The 18,249-nt window shown below is 37.2% G+C and overlaps 3 protein-coding genes across 6 annotated transcripts; 1 reads left to right on the forward strand and 2 right to left on the reverse strand.

The window, feature by feature from the left end:
• Positions 1–73: 73 nt before the first annotated feature.
• On the forward strand, positions 74–11,967 carry LOC145896099 (uncharacterized). The gene is made up of 26 exons (XM_082984938.1): positions 74–326; positions 514–589; positions 667–809; positions 1,118–1,220; positions 1,375–1,541; positions 1,776–1,949; positions 2,212–2,379; positions 2,579–2,759; positions 2,890–2,996; positions 3,288–3,465; positions 3,721–3,813; positions 4,204–4,325; positions 5,101–5,236; positions 5,649–5,776; positions 6,015–6,189; positions 6,473–6,543; positions 6,617–6,684; positions 6,902–7,134; positions 7,468–8,051; positions 8,221–9,041; positions 9,186–9,332; positions 9,496–9,915; positions 9,994–10,112; positions 10,397–10,622; positions 10,983–11,089; positions 11,374–11,967. Exons 1-26 carry the CDS (start codon positions 156–158, stop codon positions 11,457–11,459), a joined length of 5,004 nt encoding a protein of 1,667 aa, XP_082841064.1. The 5' UTR covers positions 74–155; the 3' UTR covers positions 11,460–11,967.
• Positions 11,968–12,004: 37 nt separating this feature from the next.
• On the reverse strand, positions 12,005–16,703 carry LOC145896100 (pescadillo homolog). 3 transcript variants are annotated; one of them, XM_082984941.1, is made up of 14 exons: positions 16,580–16,703; positions 16,392–16,526; positions 15,910–16,008; positions 15,674–15,783; positions 15,475–15,602; positions 15,234–15,367; positions 14,692–14,919; positions 14,272–14,498; positions 13,868–13,993; positions 13,419–13,603; positions 12,929–13,044; positions 12,800–12,871; positions 12,210–12,311; positions 12,005–12,141 (listed from the first exon to the last, which is right to left on the reverse strand). In XM_082984941.1, the coding sequence occupies exons 1-14, from the start codon at positions 16,598–16,600 to the stop codon at positions 12,049–12,051; spliced, it is 1,776 nt and encodes a 591-aa protein (XP_082841067.1). In that variant the 5' UTR covers positions 16,601–16,703; the 3' UTR covers positions 12,005–12,048. The 3 variants fall into 3 exon arrangements, with proteins under 3 accessions (XP_082841067.1, XP_082841066.1, XP_082841065.1); XM_082984940.1 differs by having other exon boundaries at positions 12,800–12,874; XM_082984939.1 differs by having other exon boundaries at positions 12,800–13,044.
• Positions 16,704–16,861: 158 nt separating this feature from the next.
• LOC145896101 (ubiquitin carboxyl-terminal hydrolase isozyme L3-like) lies at positions 16,862–17,703 on the reverse strand. Of its 2 annotated transcripts, XM_082984943.1 has the most exons (2): positions 17,332–17,436; positions 16,862–17,209 (listed from the first exon to the last, which is right to left on the reverse strand). In XM_082984943.1, exons 1-2 carry the CDS (start codon positions 17,364–17,366, stop codon positions 16,876–16,878), a joined length of 369 nt encoding a protein of 122 aa, XP_082841069.1. In that variant the 5' UTR covers positions 17,367–17,436; the 3' UTR covers positions 16,862–16,875. The 2 variants fall into 2 exon arrangements, with proteins under 2 accessions (XP_082841069.1, XP_082841068.1); XM_082984942.1 differs by having other exon boundaries at positions 16,862–17,703.
• Between the last annotated feature and the right edge of the window lie 546 nt (positions 17,704–18,249).

The following is an 18,249-nucleotide window of genomic DNA, read 5'->3' on the forward strand; positions in this document are numbered from 1 at the left end:
CAGGATAATTTTGCCGGGGTCAAAAGGTAAAGAAGTTTGTTTTTATTGTGAGTCACATTCGCTACGCGAGTAAAAACTGGAGAAGAATGTGAGAAAAAGCGTTTTCTACACGAAACTCATACGGCACTCTCCAACTCCCTGGAATCGAAACGCCGATGAATTTTTTTAGAAGGCTGCGCAAGACGAATGTAACGGTATTAGACGACACAGCAGGCAACGTAGAAACGGTCGCTAATTCGTCAGGACGCAGTTCGTCAGGTCTTCGAAGGTCCGGGGCAATATCGACCAGCAATGGATATCACGATAGCGAGACAAAGTTGTTTGTGGTACGAATCATGTGTTTATACATATTACCAAGCTGAATAAAAAAACGCTTTAGGGGTCAGTTGAAAAAAATGACGTTTCAAAAAATTTCGGAGTTTCATTGGTTAATTTTTGTGCACTGATAAAATTCCATAAATGTGGAATATATTTTCCTCACACGAAAATAAAACATTTGTTTATCCTATTCAGGAGGCACCAATTGCATCCACAGAACACCTGGTAAAACCCCCACATGCCTATGCTCAGCAAGGATATGCACAAGCAGGTATCACTGAAGCTTTTCAATAAAAATATACACTGAATGACATATGTGACACTGAATGACTATTTCTTGTGAATTAGATCCTGTAGAAATGGCTGCTTCAACAGCTGTAAGAATACACACAGATGCTCTTGGGAATGAACCATCTCCTTCAGCTAACAGACAGTTCAACCTTAATAACAATCACTATGGTGAAGCAACTAACCCACAGACAACTCAGCAGGTATGACATCATTGTGCCACAGTGTTTACTAGTTTAACTGCCAACAAATGATAAAAAATCCCAAGTCGTCTGTCTGTTTCAAGTTTTTACGACATATATATTTCTCCTGTCTGTGCAGGCATCATCAGTATCGCTTATTCAAATAGAAAGATTCTATTACAACTTGGGATTTTTATCATTTTCTGCATTGATCCGTTACTGAGTCTCTGTCAGCCATAGAGACTACACTAGCGTTTCATAGAAATCTCATTTAACTGTCTAAACACACTTTCTGTTTTTTTTTCAACTGCAAAATGCTTTTTCACCAGGTCACCCAGGAGCCACTGGATGGAAGCAAAGTTAACAAGTTAATGGAGCTGTATGCTGCCATTATACGTGGAGAAAAGTCAGAAGTCAAAAAGATTCTCACAGGTAGCACAAAAAGACAAAATCTGTCTGAAATATGTTCTGTATGTGTTCTTTACTGCTGAATAAGTATGTACTGGAAAAGTTATTTAACACCCTTATTATAAAAATTATCTGCTTATGTCACCAAACCAGCTTAATTATTCGTGTGTTTTTACAGTTAATTTGGATTTGTTGGAGGCACCAGACAACTTCGGCCGGACACCTCTAATGTATTGTGTACTTGCCGATCGCTTGGAGTGTGCAAAACTTCTCCTGAAAATGAAGTGCAAACTGGACCAAGTGGATAAAGCTGGCAGGAGTGCCTTACACCTTGCTGCACATAAAGTAAGGTTTACTATACTGGTGATGTTTAAATGCTTTTAATAACAACAGTTAATAGTTTGATTTGTCCAGTGCAATTGTTGTACCTGATTAAAATTATGTGGCTTTAATGACTTCAGTATGCTTTGTGTGGCATTTTAGATTTTTGAGAGCATTAGTTTGTTGTGGTAATTCAGCTCTCAGCTGAAATGTGGCATTTGTGGATTATAAAATATTTCTGGATGTCCCCACTTTTAGGCAAGTTACAAGTTCTTGGAGTTACTCCATGATCGAGGAGGCAACATTGAGATGAAGGACAACGATGGGCAGACCCCTCTCCATTTAACTACGAGAAATAGACATGCACGTTGTTTAGATTTTCTGCTTAAACGCCTCTCCCCTGGAATGGTGGATGTACCAGATCAACAAAATGTGAGTCAACATAAATTTATCTTTGTTTATTTGTTTGTATCCAATAAATATTCACCTTATTTTGATTTTTTCCTGTTCCAGTCTTTTGAATGTATCTATCATTATGCTTTGCCAATTATTTTTATTTCACTCCTTTATTTTTTTGTTTTGATAACTTTACAGTATGTTTGTGCAATACACACAGATAGTAATGCAACAATGTGTATATAATATTCACACAAGAGGTGTTTAAAATTCAGTGACAAATTGTTTCTGTACGCAGAGAACTGCATTGCATTGGAGTGCTGCATTCAGCAATGCTGACTATGTGAAGCAACTAATTAAACACAACAGTAACATTGCCATGCCTGATGCCGAAGGTAAAACCCCACTACATTGGGCGGCAAACACTCACGACCATTCTGCGGTTCCAACTATGAAACCAATTCTGGTAATTTGGCTAAATTGGGTAGCTTATATAACCTTTAACATCAGTATGTTGGAACATATTTAGTGTTTTTTTTTTGGTTACAATTCAAGCCAATGGTGGTTACACACGCTAATTTTTTATTCATACAATATCCTCCCTTGGTTTGTAATATTTAATTTATGTGGAGCTATGTGACGAAATGTCTGCCATTATGTTTAAGGAACATGCGTCTGGTGTTCTGAACTGGCAAGATTATGACGGGCGCACAGCTCTTCACTTTGCCGTTGCACATGAAAATGTGGCAGCCGTGGAATATTTGCTACAATTTCAGCAAGAAACTTGTGAGGTTGATCGACTGGACAACTCATTCAGAACACCGTTACATTGGGCTGCACAACTTGGTAACATTTATATGTAAAACATATTTGTTGTGATGTATCAATGTGCAGGTGAACATTGCATCTAATCTGTGTTGACTTGGACCATACAAGTTGCTTTTGCCTGCCTACAATTTTATCTACATATGTACAGGCAACACTCAAATTGTGAAATTGCTGTTATCTGTTGGAGCCAAAAATTCGATCACTGACAGCAATGGAGCGACACCTCTGCTCTACGCAGCCTTGAACAACCATTCGGTATGTACTTCTTTCAGGATCTTTAAATGCTTTCCAAAAATACATGATAGTGAATAGTGTTTTTGACCTTCTTGGAATATCTTTTATTGCCTTACAAAAAAGTCTCTTTTTTGGTTGATAGTAACACAAAACATAGTGGTTGCTATTGAAAGCATTGACTTGCTCAGTTGCCCTGATAATCAAGCAACCACACAATTTGTTTTAAATGTGTACCGAGGTGTCACCAAAGTTGCCTCAATTCCCGTGTTCATTAAACCAACACCTTGCCTGTAATGCTGTTGTCTTTGTCAGGATGTGGTACTCGAGATGATAAAGCACGATGTCAACATACTCGAGCAAGCAGACATTGAGGGCCGCTCTGCCCTGATGTGGGCCGCGGGCAAGGGAGCCACCGACGTCATCCAAACCCTTTTGGCCTTGAACGATCCAGCGGCATCAGTTGAAAAGAAGTTCGAAGAAAGTACTCTTGGTGTGTGTCTATAGTCATGAATGTCATAAACAAAGTTTCAAGGGCCCTTGCTCATGAGGTTGTGTCTTTAAGTGTGTATCCTACTAATCTTTATGTGGCCAGAGTGGCTTCATCATTGGTTATATGATAGTGATTATAGATTCCTGAAATACTTTTAAAATCTGCTTAAAGCACAATGATAAACTTATATCTGTACGACTATACCCAACATTATATGTAAAACTTAAAATCAAGAAATACCAAAATATGTTGCAGAGTTCTTGAAGGTCACCAGCAAAACTGTGCACGATAACAGCAAGTTGAAACAAGCTGTTGACATAAACCGCACAGACAACAAGGGCAATACTGGTACGTGTAACCAATCAATATTCCGTAAACAAACCTTGAATAAAGATTTGAGACGAAAAACATCTTGTTTTAGGTTACTTTGCCTGAATATATTTTTGGAATTATTCAATGTTTGTCATAAACCCAATCTATTGTAAATGTTAAGTTATTTGTTTTTTTAAAAGGGAAATATTGGCACAGATAAAAAATAAGTTCCCAAAGAGTCAACTTAAAAAGTGCTTGCTTAGTTGTGTTGGTGCGTATCAGATAAAAAGTATAAAATTTTTATTTTGTGTCGAAAAAAGTTTATGAGAAACAAAGTAACAACTCTGCTCAATGATAAAATCATATATATTCAAACTTTATTAATCATCGGTGAATAAATGCAACATCCTTATTCATTCATTGTAGCTTTGCATATGGCTGCGTGGAATGGACACGCTCACTCATCTGAAATTCTGTTAAGAAATAAAGCAAGACATGATTTTCTGAACAACATGAACCACACTCCATTATTTGGTGCTTGTGAAAAGGTGATTGCATGTAATTGCTCAAATTTAAATGCCCCCTGTCAGTTTTTGTGGCTACATGTTTGTGAAAAAAGGCACAATGGTGACAATTCTAGAGGTGTACAATGTGTGCTTTGTTAAATAGTAGCTTTAGAATATGTGTTTTTTTAAGAATTTAAAACCATTATATATGCGGATAGGTAAACAATGTGTTGAATGATTATTATCTGAATTTATATGTAGTCTTTGTAGTTCCATCACTGGGGTAAGCAAATGTCATTTGTTTTGGTTTTGCCTTATTTAATTTAAAGAAATTAGATAAGCACTTTTAACAATACTGAATGCTGCCATTTTAGTCAACCGTTCAGCATAGAAGTGGAAATACATTTAAGAACTTGTTTCTCCATAAAATGCCACTTCAATTACTTCCACTCAGACGCTATTCAGTGGTCAATTTCTGATTATAACGTCGCACCTCATAACAACATAAATACCACTTCATTGTTACCCAGCATGGTTGGGCTCTTGTCAAACTCCACCCATTGATATCAAGTGTCCATTGAAAAACATGGCTATACTGTTGATCAATAGCTATAATGTGAATAACATGGCGTTCTGGTTTAACCTGTCCTGGTACATTTTCCATAGGTGGTTAGTTTAAATAATTTTATGCGATTTCATACAGAACTAAATTGACACATTAATAATGACATGTTTATTGCAAAGTAAAACACAAGCTTTCTTGTTTCCAATACAACACAATATTATTTCTTCATGTTCTCAACACTTATATGTCCAGGGTCATCTCAATGTTGTGAAACATGTTTTGGATTACAATGCTAGCATCGATTTAACCGACCATGAAGAACGATCACCATTGCACTGGGCTGCACTTGGTGGCCATGCGGAAGTTTGCGATCTTCTCATTACAAAAGGTAGAATTTTACTCGTCTAAAAAGTTTGTTAAAATTTATGTTTGCCTATTGGATGGAAAGTTGGTTATGCAAAATGTATCATTGAAAAGCATTTCAAATTCTAAATATTCCTTTTTACTAGGAAGTTGTTGAAGAGCAAGCCTAGTGTACTTGTCTTTCAGTTGTTTTATATATACATATTTCACCTATAATTCGGCATCGTCAGTATCACTAAAAACAATGCTGTTTATATCAATCAGATACCAAGTCCTTGTTACCATAATACTGTCAGGAGACTCCCATACATGTTTTTATGAGTTCCTTTTTACTAGTTTTTTTTTTCTGGAAAATTAAATAAACAATTGTCATTTGGACCTTAGCTTAATTGCTTCACACAAAAACTAATTAAATATGTGTGTATCATATTTTGCAGGTCTCGACCCTGACCTGAGAGATTCTTACCAAAGATCACCATTGCATTGTGCAGCATTTGGTGGTTTTATAAACTGTATGAACTTGCTTCTGGAAAATGGAGCGAATGTAGATCTACAAGACAAAGAGGTACCTCTTGTTTATGTGGTAATTCACATTCAGTGCGATTGGTAACTTAACTGTAATTGTTTGTAAAATTGATGCAAATAAAATAAATAAATAAAAAATGTAATTACTCGCAAAATTCAAGCAAAATGTGCTTGTAGTTTTTTGCTGATGATTTAACAATAAAACAAGACAGTTTCAAATGAATTGGTTTTCACCAAGCGTCAATAATGATATACAACTATCTGTATAACTTGTTTAGGGATTATCAGCGTTACACTGGGCAGCTCAATCTGGGCAACTAGATGCTACGAAGCTCTTGTTTCAATGTTCAGCCTTTCCCAATCTCATGGAGTTTACGGAGGAGAGGCTGACCCCCCTCGATCATGCCCTACTCAATGACAGGGAAGAAGTTGCTCAATATCTCATTGAACAAGGTTTGTTTCTTCACAACTTACATATTTCAAATACGAATGTAGTTGTGAGAATAAACAGTCTGCTGAAAACTCTATGGATTTAAGAGTAAATCTGTTATTTATGTTCCTAGGATTTTGATAGTTTATCTCAAAACTACTTGGCCTTATTGGGGATTTAAATTAAACATTTTTTTTTGGGGGGGTGACATAAAATTTTAGGGGTAAATGAAATCCTCTCCTTAGCTCCCAGCAATCCATATTCTGTGTTTTTTGTGTAATTTATCATGCATGTATTCTTTTACAGGTGCTCTATCATCAGAAACAATTAGAGATATAGCAGCAGCCAGGATTCAAGCTTGCTACAGAGGGTTCCAGGTACTTAAAATTAAATGACATGATCATTTCCAAAAATTTGGACCCATCAACCATATTTACATATGTGCATCAGGTTCGAAAAGCATTCTTGACGAGAAAGAATCTTCTTGTGAAGCATGCCATGTTAAGAAACCAAAACAAGTAAGTTGATTTTACTGAACTGTCATTTTTCTACTATTTAAATAAAACTATCATGATTAAGAACGTTTGTAATTTCATGTTAAATTACAATTGCCGCACAATGCAGTTTAATTGGAATTCAAACTATTTTAAAACTATTTTGTTGATTTGCTGTGCAAATTTTTCCAAATCACTTTAACCTTACATTCACACAGTATAAAATTTTTACTTGCTCCAGGGGAAAAAGAAGACCAAACAATGCTGAATCACTCGATCACCTCAATGGTGTCAATGAAGAAATCGTCCCAAAGTCACCCAATGCTGACTCAGCATTTGCAGACAGTGTTTATTCCGGGGATGGTTCGCGACAAGACCCACTGGAGGACAATGTATTCCCCGCGCAAACTATCAAGTCAACTTTGAATGTTTCAATCAGAGTTGAACCAACTGAAAAACCACCTGCAAGTCCAGGTACACTATAGTCATGTGTTATTATATTTATTGTATATTGAACCGTAAAAAGTTTTTTGTGACATCTCCGTGTCAGAAGACATCAACCCACAAAAAAGAGTTACACCCAACAATTCATAATTTACTATGTCCACCACAGCATTAATGTTTATGTTTGTTAACAATAGCAGCCATGACTATGGTTCTAATACATTTAAAAATATGACATTATTACACAAATAAAAATAACCTATTTAATGTTGTTTTAATAATTCTTTAAATCAGTAAAAATAAATTAAATACGATACCAATGCAATCCATGCATTTCATTTTTCTATGATTCCAAATGTTCAGGCGCCAGTGAAGCATCGTTGGAGTCAGCCTTAACACACGGACAGCAAAATGAAGACCCAACTGTTCTGAAGGTCCCAGAGTTGAAAATACAGAAGCAGGAGTCTGTCCCAATTCCTGCTACCGAAACTAGTGACCAAATTAATACAGAAGCTAAACCCAAGCAGCCCACACCTACACCAACTGATGAAACTGAGGAAAGCACTCAACAAGAATGTGCATCCCAACAGGAATTAACAAAAGAGACAGAACCCACTAAACCTGATGATATTGACCAGAATGATGGTAAAGGTTCTGCTGCTTCGTTGAATGATGGGGACAAAATTCAACACGAAGAACAAGTTGATACGCGGTCTGCTGTATTGGAAGTTAAACCAGCTTGTGTGAGCCTGGAGCCATCTTCAGATGATATGCTCATCACAGATGGATATTTGTCACCACATGATGTCAGTGAGGATCCATCTGTAAATGTCCAAGTCCCCGAAACATCAGCCACCAATGAGGAAAATGCAAAGAATTTGTGTCCGGATAGCTGTGTGACCCCATTATCACCTGTTGAAGTGTTGCCAGAAGAGTCTCAGAAAATGGTAAGCACTGTTTTGCATGTGTATTTCAGGGTACTTCTAAAGTAGTTACAACATCAAGCTGATAAAGTTTTTTTTTAAAATTTTGTATGAGTAGTGCTAGTTATAGGACAGTTTGAATTTATTGAGGACCCTTTTCTCATCAGGTATTCAACTTGATATACTGTTTCAGGGTCAGCTAGACGATGAACCAGTAGAAGTTACAGCAACACCACCTCCGACAGCTTTGTCATTAAAACACACCACAGCAACTGACACAAGTGCGAAAGAGACCACAGAGGAGGTGATCAAGCCACCAAAAAAGCCGAAACGCAAGAAGAAACACAGGGAGCCCAAGATATCACCCTCACCAGAAGTTGAAAATATACGCAGCAGTAATAACAACACAACACAAACTCGTGAAGAAGCTTCTGCAGGTGCAGATGAAAACACCCTAAAGGCACCTTCACCATCATCAAAACATCACGAAGAACACAAACAAAAAACACCAGAACCTCATGGTGTTACCAAAGAGATTGAACCTGATTACCATGAGGAAAGAGAAAACACTCCCAAATGTCTTGAAAATCCACTGCAAAGCCAGTGCACAGAAGAGAGCAAAATTGCTGTGACCAAACCTGCCAAAAACAGTGCTGTGGTTGCCGTGGATCAAACTGTAAAAACGTCTTCTGATCCTGTTGTTCCTAAAGAGGCCGATTTGATCCAAGTTGTCCCGCAGGACCCTAAACTAGAAACTCTGCATCTCCCAGTTCCGGATGACTCTGAACATAAGACAAAAAAGAGAAAAGAACACAGGAAGAAGAGGAAGAGTCGGAAGGAGAACAATAACAAACATTCTATGCATAAGAGTGTGGAGGATTCTTTTTCTCAACTGATAAAAGAGGAAAGTGTTGTGATGCATAAAGTCGATGGGCTAGCATACAAAACTGATGAGTCAGAACAACTTTTTCCGGATGACTCGGCAATGATGAATGTTGCAGTCGACCCTAAGAGGTGAAAGCTATTTATTATCTCTATCCATCCATTTATTTTGTAATGGTTTGCTTAGATCGTGGAATATGATAATTTTAAATACTTGATAAAAACTTTCCTTTGGTCAGTCATATCATTTACAGAAACATATATTTGTCCTTTTAGTGAACTTTCCTTTTCTGAATACATCGAAAGTTTGATGAGTCTTTCACCTGGTGAAAGGAAAGCTTTGGAAACATTACAAAGAAATAGAAAATATGCTTTTAAAAGAGCAAATGCAGCTGCTGTTACCATTCAGAGAGCCTGGAGAAGGTACGAGTACAAATTTGCGTTGGTTTATTTTTTTAATGAAACCTGCGTGGAGTATCAATTTGTAATATAAGGTTAATTTTCATGGTACAGTGTCTGTACACAAATTTTGTATGCCTAAGGTCCAACTACTGCAGCAAAACCTAATTAGATTGTGCATTTACAGATACTACAAGGCAAAATATCCCAAAAGAAAACTTCGGAAAGCAAAGAAAACTGTGAAAGTGAAACCGGCATCTGAGCAACCTCCAAAGACGGAAGCCGTAACCATCACACCCAGTAGACCATCAAGCAGTCGACCACAAACACTCAACTACCAAGTGACAAGAGTGTCCGTTCACAGCAAATCAGACATTCCTTTGTCAGATCCTGCAGACAACGACACAGTAAAAGATACAGACCCTCCTCCAGAGCCCAAGTTTTCCGTTAAAGTTTCTAAGAAAAAGCGTCCACATACAAGTTACATCAATCAGAGTGCTCAGGAAGGTGCTTGGCCCTCTAGTGGTGCTTTACAGGATTTTGCCAACAATGATTCTCACCAGGACCAGTGCATTGATGATGACGCTGCTCATCCTGCCCCAATAAGGTTTGCTGCCTGCAATACCTCAGGGAAAATAGTGTATTTTATTGAAGTGCAAATTAAAATTGAACATCTTTTGAACAGAAAATCAAAGAAACTGAGGCCGAAGACAGAACATCGCTCTGTCAGACAAAGCAGACTTTTATTCCCTACTAACGTTGACACTTCAGATGACAAATTTGAGCAGCTGTGCAAAATTTATGGTAAAAAACGTTATTGTCATAAATAGGATTAATTGTAAATCTAAATTATGTGAAATTCTGTTTTTGTTGTTGTTTGTTGGTTAGTATTGTCAGTAACAGAACGTTTGTGGATTGGGCATAATATAAAGCACTTCATTATTTTCAGTGGGTCATTAGTTTCACTAAAAATACCTTGGGTGTTTACAGTACACCATTGTTGTTGCACATCAATTGGTGTGACTAAGATAACAAAGGTACCTGATAAGTCAGTTGTGCCCACTATAAAACTAACTTATTTTTGACAGGACAAACCCTAGTCTTGCACGATATGTACTATCCAACATCGGAGCAACGTCCTTCCAAAGGCGGCCGGTTCCGCACAGTGGCAGCACCTTCAACACGACCCAAGACCAGTCGGGCGGCGTTACACAACTACAAGTATGACGATGAGTACAACTTCATGGATTCTGTCCATATACACGACCCGGTAACTGCTGTGCAGACATTGGACTGGAAACCTGACAACAGAAAGTACGTATTTGAAACAGGGCAAAGCTCCATCGCATTTTAAACAGGATAATCTTTCATGGTCCTTTATACGGTTAGCTTTTTGATGGAAAGATGTCAAATTCATGTTTAGCAGAATCTGTAATTGGATTTCGACGATTTAACTTGACTCGAGACGATACCTTATCCAAAAACAACGCGCAAAACGTAAAATTAAAAATGTGGTCCCATAGTTGGAACGTGAATGCTTGGAAGGAACAGTCTTGTGCTGTTCGTACTCATTAAATTGAGCTGTTATTTGTAACCGCTGGCGAAAGTCGAAATACCTAAATATTTAGATCCCTCGAATTAAATTAATGATTTTTTTCGCATAATGTTGTAAAGAAACGGATCTGTGCGGAAATCAAAGACGAGACGATCTCCCAAGGCCAAGAAATATCGTTTCCAAGAATCGGAGGTGGCAAAGATGCCTGTGCAGTGGCAAAAAATACGTAAGATCCAACACTACATGTATATTTGTGTTAATTTGTGCATGCCTTAATGCTATACAGTAAAATATATAATGCACTGGTATATAAAATAAATCAAGTTAGTTTGATGCGTTTCATTACACAATATACGTAAGCATTATTAGAAACATTGCATATTCAACACGTTTGAGGCTTGGTTAACACTAAAGCGGGCTAGAACTTAAACTGGTAAATGGTTCACTCCGGGTAAAGTTTTTTAAAAAAGCACTGCTCTCGACTTTTAAAATTATGTATTTTCATCACAGACAGCGAACTAAAACGCGGTCCCATGCAAAAGCCAGCCAGTGCCGTTCCAACCAGATTTTCCTACAACATGAGAAACAACTTTTGATATTTACCGCAACTCCTTTGCCAGCACACAATTGCTTTATTTTTTCTACCCAACACCATGCATCAGTATAGTATTTTACTCTTGTGAAAAATACACACGGTATAAAAATGCCGATTTAAACAAGTTGCACCGAATGTTTTTTAACATCATTTACAAGGTTTTCACGATTACCAATTTATTCGAGGCACAGTACAAAAGTCTACCTCGTATGCACAAGCCCGATTCAATAGTCATCGAATACTTATATTTCTGTTCATGTTTTTGCAATGTAAACACAACTCACTGTGCCAAACCCGTCTTTCCGTATCTTCCATTGCTTTTGTATTTGCGACCTGCGCTGCTTTCGCTGTAGAACTGTTGCTATCATTAATAACACTAACTTGTCAAGACTTCAGCTGTCACAGGCTGCTGCAAAGCGTGATTTTGACGACACCTCGATAAAACATTCGAGAGATTGCAATGTAGCTGTTATTTACAATTTACCTGTTTTTTTACTGTGATCTCGTTGCCTTACAATAAAATATTTTTCTACGTATACAAGTGTGTCTTTTACAAGGTTTTTATTACGCCGCAAGATGAAACGCGAAAGCTAACGAGTAGACTTTTTTCTTCGTTTCTCTTTTATCCGGCTTGCCTTTTTCTCATCATCGATTGCTTTTCTCTTTTGGGTCAGTTGTTCGGCCTGCCAAGGAAGGAGCACAACATTAGTATTTTCATCGGAAATGATGTCAAACCTGCACAAAATATTACCTGCCGCTTTTTCCTGCGTTCGCCGTACTTTATTTTCTCATACAAGCGCTTCTGTTTCTTGGGTATCATCATCACGGCCAGGCGTTTTTCTTCCGCGGCAATCTAAAATGCATGCAAAAAAGTACAATATAATGTTCCTGTTGCTGCCAGGCATGTTGTAACTTAATAATCTGTTCTTCTGGCACATATTACCCTGAGGAAGCCTTGTTGGATAACAGGCGAAACGTTGGAATAAAGTTACGTTTTTTTATATGTGCCAGAAGAACAGATTATTAAGTTAAAAAGTGCAATGTCTGCCAACCCGAAGGTGTAACTTATGTTTTTGGTTGCAGTAAACAAGTATATATGATGTGTGGTTAAATACCTGGAAATGGCAGAGCAGAAATTAGGTAAACACGACTAGTATGTAAGTGATTTTGCAACATACTTATCTCATTATTAACTCCCCTCCTATACTTACTCCCTTTATTGCAAGATAATTGATGATCCTGTATATTCACGCAGAATATTTAAAACAACCACAAATATTAGTCCAGTCTTTGATGTAGCGCGTGGAATTGCAAATTCATTTATTTTTAAACTTTACGAACCTGATCAGGATTCATCTTTCTGTCGACGTCCCTTTTTCCGGGTGTAATCGTCACCTGTTCATTATCTTCATCCTGCTGCAAATAAAGATGTTGTAATAAATGATGATCAACTTTAATTTTGTTTTTCACCTCTTCCTGTTCTTCATCCGCATCCTGCTCCTCCTCACCATCTTCTTCCTCATCTGCATCATCATTATCTCCATCACTTTCATCTTCTGAAACTTCCTCATCTTCTGCATTGATTCCTATACAAGCCATTCACATTAGTTTACAACCAACAAGAATCGGTATTTCAACAAAACAAGTTTTGGGCACGCTCAAGTCTTTAGTGACTGCGTTTCATAAAATTCAAAAATGCCTTTGGATTTGTAAACAAAAATCACATGAGTTTGGATCACTTGTGAAGTGTCTACTTTTTTACAGTTGTCGTTTCAGCATTATGTCAGTGGCATATTTGACACTATTGATATACTTGCCTCTCTTTCGGTATATTAGCACAATTACAAAAAATACTGGTTTATGATTTTTATTAATCATCACTCTCCATCAATAGTGCCAAAGTATCAGAAAAAATGTACGTAATATGCATTGTTTTATGTGTTTGTCAGACATATTCTACCTGGATCTTCTCCACGCTGCAGAGCAATAACTTTTTGTCGTTCAGGAGGAATGTATGCCCCATCTTCCTCACTGACAAATGGAGAAAGATGTGGAGGCAAAACATCACCGGGCAGATAACCTTTTACTGGCAACAGTAGCTTTGCGTTTACGGAGTCGAACACCCACTGTGGCTGTACATAGTATCTTTAAAAAAAAGTTGGAAAATGTTATCACTTAAAACAGGAATTATAAACCATTCAGCATGAACTGGTTTAACACAAACAATATTTTTAGCAGAAGCTTGGCAGATTGACAACACAAATAAATATAGAATGTAATGTACAGCTCCCAATAGGCCTGTATCAGTTGTAGATTTGGCAAAGACAATACAATGTAACAATTACTACTAGCTGGACTAAGTTTGCAACCTGTTTTCACAGCTGCGTGAAATGTTTTATTTTATGCTACCTTGAAATAAACGGTTTTTCATTCATGGGCCTGTCAACAATCTGATGGGTAATTTTTTCATCGTCACAGGCATATGTGGAACCAAGGCCAGCTGTTTTGTCCCAAGACACTTCTCCTCCAAAGCTCCTACATCAAAATTTGCTGCATGGTAAATTCAAACAATTTATGAGTATAATGTTCTGGCCAAACAGGGGTGTGAGGTCCCATGAACATCATTGTTTGCTGTGAAATCTAGCGATTACTGCTCAAATGCTTTAAATATATATTTTTTTATGTAAACTTTTTACTGACATAAAAGAAAGAAAAATTAAATAGCGATGACATGCATTCATAGACACCATACCCATCTGACATAATTTAAATAAACAGTTCTGAATAGAAAGCTTGAAAATGTTCCAACCTACCTGATAATAAACACCAAGGGTTCTCTGGGTACTTCTCTCGACAGAAACATTTTGCAACCCTCAAAAAGTTTTTTCAGTTTGCCCTCTGCGTCATTCTTTTTCTGCACTTCTTCTTCATTATTATTGAGCCCGTCCTTGATGAGATTTTCAACTTCCTCGTCAACAATTTCTGTGTCTTCCTTCGAGTCTTGGAATTGAGCGAGAGGCATGTTCAAAGAAGCAACCACCTACAATAAGGTAAAGGCTGTTTAACAGTGTCTGTAGTTTCGTGGAATATGCAATGACATTGTGAATTGCTGGCTGGCTTAATTATATTGTTTACTAAAACATAAATTTGTGAATACTTGAAAGTTTGACAAAATTTATTGCAAATAAATCAAAAAAATAAAACTGCCAGCATATTTTCAACATTCTTTAAACCTCAGAACTCTTTTCATTTTCATCGCAAAGATTTTGAATCTCTTCCTTTCTTCTTTTCTTGCCTTTCTCCTCCTCATTCAGAGTGACTTTAACATTTGAGAGCAGCGGAATCCTGGGTGGGTAATGGAGGTTTCGGGATTGGTAAAGTTTGTAGAGGACAAATCCCAACATGGAGGTGTAAAACTCAGTGAAGGTCGACATCACTCTGAAGTCCACGTCAGTTGGGTGCTGATATAGAAAAAAAACAAGATTTAATTTTAATAAGTCCGACTTTAGGCCTTGAAACTTTAAAACACTGTCAATGATAATTGATTTATAAGTAATCACATAATGTATGTGCATACAGCAAAAAAGGCTACAGAATTTTCAGAGAGGTTACTTTTCAATTTTGTGGTTGCTAAAAATTGTCTATGGGTGTCATTTCCTACGTTGTCATGTAGTCAAATTGCATTTGTTTAATAGCTACAAATGTAAACATGTTACTAACATATAGCAACGGCTGTGACATAATCTCATTAATGGTATTTTACACCGCATCTTACATTGTGTGGAAAACTATGGGGCACAATCCATGTTACAGGTTGTGACATGATTTCTGCCTGGTAGTAGAAGCCTTTGATTGACACGAACACCTTTTTTAGGGCCCTTGTTGCTATCACATAGTGCATGAATTCAACTGCAAAAACAAAATTGAGTTGCAAGTAACCTACAAATATGTTTAAATAAATTGTCCATCTATCTAAAGCAAAAAAAAAACAGATTTTAGGTTAAGGGACATTAAACCTGTCAATTTTCTGCAGAGATCTACAGTTTGCACATGTAGTCGTCCAGATTTTGGCAGTGTAGCAAATAGAAAACACATGCAAAGTGCATCGTCTAAATCACGAACAGCATCTATAAACGTGGGATACCTAAGCAAAATAAATATTTTGCATTAGACTTGTACAAAGTTAAATTGATAAATTTCACAAAAGTGAATTACCTTTCTCTCACAATATGATCTATTCTATATGTGGGTCGGTTTTCTCGAATGTGTTCAGCAATTACTTTTTCTTCCCTCCCTTCTGCACGCTTAAGTCTTCGCACATATACCTGACAGAATTTATTAACATAACATTTGTGCTCATATAAAATGCCTACTTTTTCCATGCTATTAATAAGTGTGAAGAATACATACATATTAATCCATTACGTTTACAAACACATAATGTTTGTTACCTTGTATTCTCTGAATTTGTTGATAACTGGTTCGTGCAACAAAAACTGAATATCTTTGAGAAAGTAAAAGGTCTTGTTTGCTGTACTGCCTTTGTTTACCTGGAAAATAGTGATGTGATCATGTACTTAATCTTAAGGTGATAGATGCAAGCAACACAATATATAAAATGACTAAGAGGATCATATCTTTTTGCAATGCAAACACAATTATCATAGGCTGGCAGTTTAAATAAATATATATACCAATACAGTATATAATAAAAAAGACAGTTGCTAAGTAAAATAACAAAGTTAATTTAATACAACTTATAACACTGTAACATCAGTGGGAGCTAAAAATGGCAAATTACGCCAAACTAAATATAAACTGTAACCAATACAATTTATTTAAACAATTTGCTGTTTTTCGTGGCGCAGTACAAATTTCCCACAGACCATCAATGAGTCAGACAAAAAATATCTTGACAAAAACACCCACGTACCCTCTTTTTGTTAACTGGTTCATGTGGGTAGATTCCCTTCAAGATGCATAGCCGTCGAAAATCAGCCAATGAAAGCTGTAGCTTCTTGCAAGCTTGTTTGCGAGAAATGTACTGGGTGGCAGCCCCTGCCTCGTACTGTAAAATACGACTATTAACTAAAAGCAATGCAGGTGAAAAAGCTGGATTACCTTTTTCTTTATTTTTCCCATTAGCTACAGTTTTTGCTGCTCTTACAGTTTTTGCTTTAAAAAATACTACAAGCCAACAAAACCATTTCTGTAGAAAAATCAAGACAATGTTACACAATAATCAAACGTCACTGCAAAACCACAAGCATATATATATTACATATAACCCAACAATACATGGAGACCGCATGGCTGCTACTTGGAAACCTAATATGCTCGCACAATTGCCACAAAAGCAAGTACATCAAAATAAACTGAACTTTACTAGAACATTGACAGGAATATATATATGATATTTATGCTTCTGTCAGCGCAACAATGGTGAAACGAATCTCCGATGGGTCGCGGGACATGAACTCCCTGCAAACGCGGGCTGCATCCTCCAAGAATGTATCCTTCGATGTGGAACCGTGTTTAATTGGAAACGGTTTGTTTCCATCTAATTCGTACAAACCATCATCCACATTCACCAAAGCCACAAAATGAAGATCCACATTTTCTTCAGCTTGAACAGTTTCACTTTGACCTTCTTCGGCACACGTCTTATGCACATCCCTGATGGAAGAGTCATTTTCCAGCCTTTTTCCAATCTCCTCAGGTGTCATAGTATGTACGTCATTGAGAAACTTGCTGAACACAGATGTGTCTTCGATTCCAATCGTACTCCTATTGTTGCCAACAGCGTGTATAACGCCTATCGTACCGCACGCGTTTCTTATGGTCTGTTTCATGAAAAACACCTTCGGACTTACTTCAGGCTTGTCTTTGGAAAGGCGTGCTCCTTCATTTTGGCAATATTCGAAATACTTGTCTGACACAGGAAACAAAAGAATCAGTGCAAGGCACGGCTGTGGCACCATGCATAGTAGTTCGGGGTCGAGGCCGAACACATCAGTAAATTGCCATTTTTTTGATACGCCGAGTTTGTGAATAAACGAGTTCATTACTTCTGGATTTGATTCCAACGGCATCCATCGTGCTTCAGACATGATTAGGCGTCAAACAATTAGATACACTTTTCAAATAACTAAAGCAATACTTCGATCAAAATATCGCTTTCGGAACACGAACACAGATGAACAAATAAAACAAATTTATCACTTTCTGCGAAAAACGCTCGCAAATGTTTTTCACTGCAGCACGTGTTATATGACGTCATCAAACTCAGCTACGCGTGACGAAAATAAAATAGAAATTGGTGATTTTACTGTGTCGTATTTTTCAAAATGACCAAACAATTTCAGTTACAGTAAACAACAACATGTGTCTTCAGATTCATCCTTTGAAATAGATAAATAAGCTTGGTTTTGATTTATTATTTGCGTTCACCAAAAATAGACCAATGCGAACCGCTGGCATTCCAATTATTTCAAAGGTTTCGAAATCAATTTTTCATGAGGGCTGAATGTGCGTCATGTTTAAAACCCGCGAAAACGTGTAAGACACGTAAACGCGACCAGTCTGATTGCATGAGGATTGTCTTGTGGTTTTCTGGCAGGCTAGGCAAATTGTGGTAGTTTGCAATTACTTTCTGCAAAGAAAAGAATTGAATTTCTTGAATTGTTGACAAAGGTCAACGGGTTTATTAACACAACAACTATATTGGTGAAATCGCAGCGGCTTTACAAGTTCTCCATAGTTATTTTGATAGCTTCAAATTACGTTATATG

Source organism: Ascidia mentula, chromosome 3 (assembly GCF_947561715.1).
Source record: "Ascidia mentula chromosome 3, kaAscMent1.1, whole genome shotgun sequence".
NCBI lineage: Eukaryota > Metazoa > Chordata > Ascidiacea > Phlebobranchia > Ascidiidae > Ascidia > Ascidia mentula.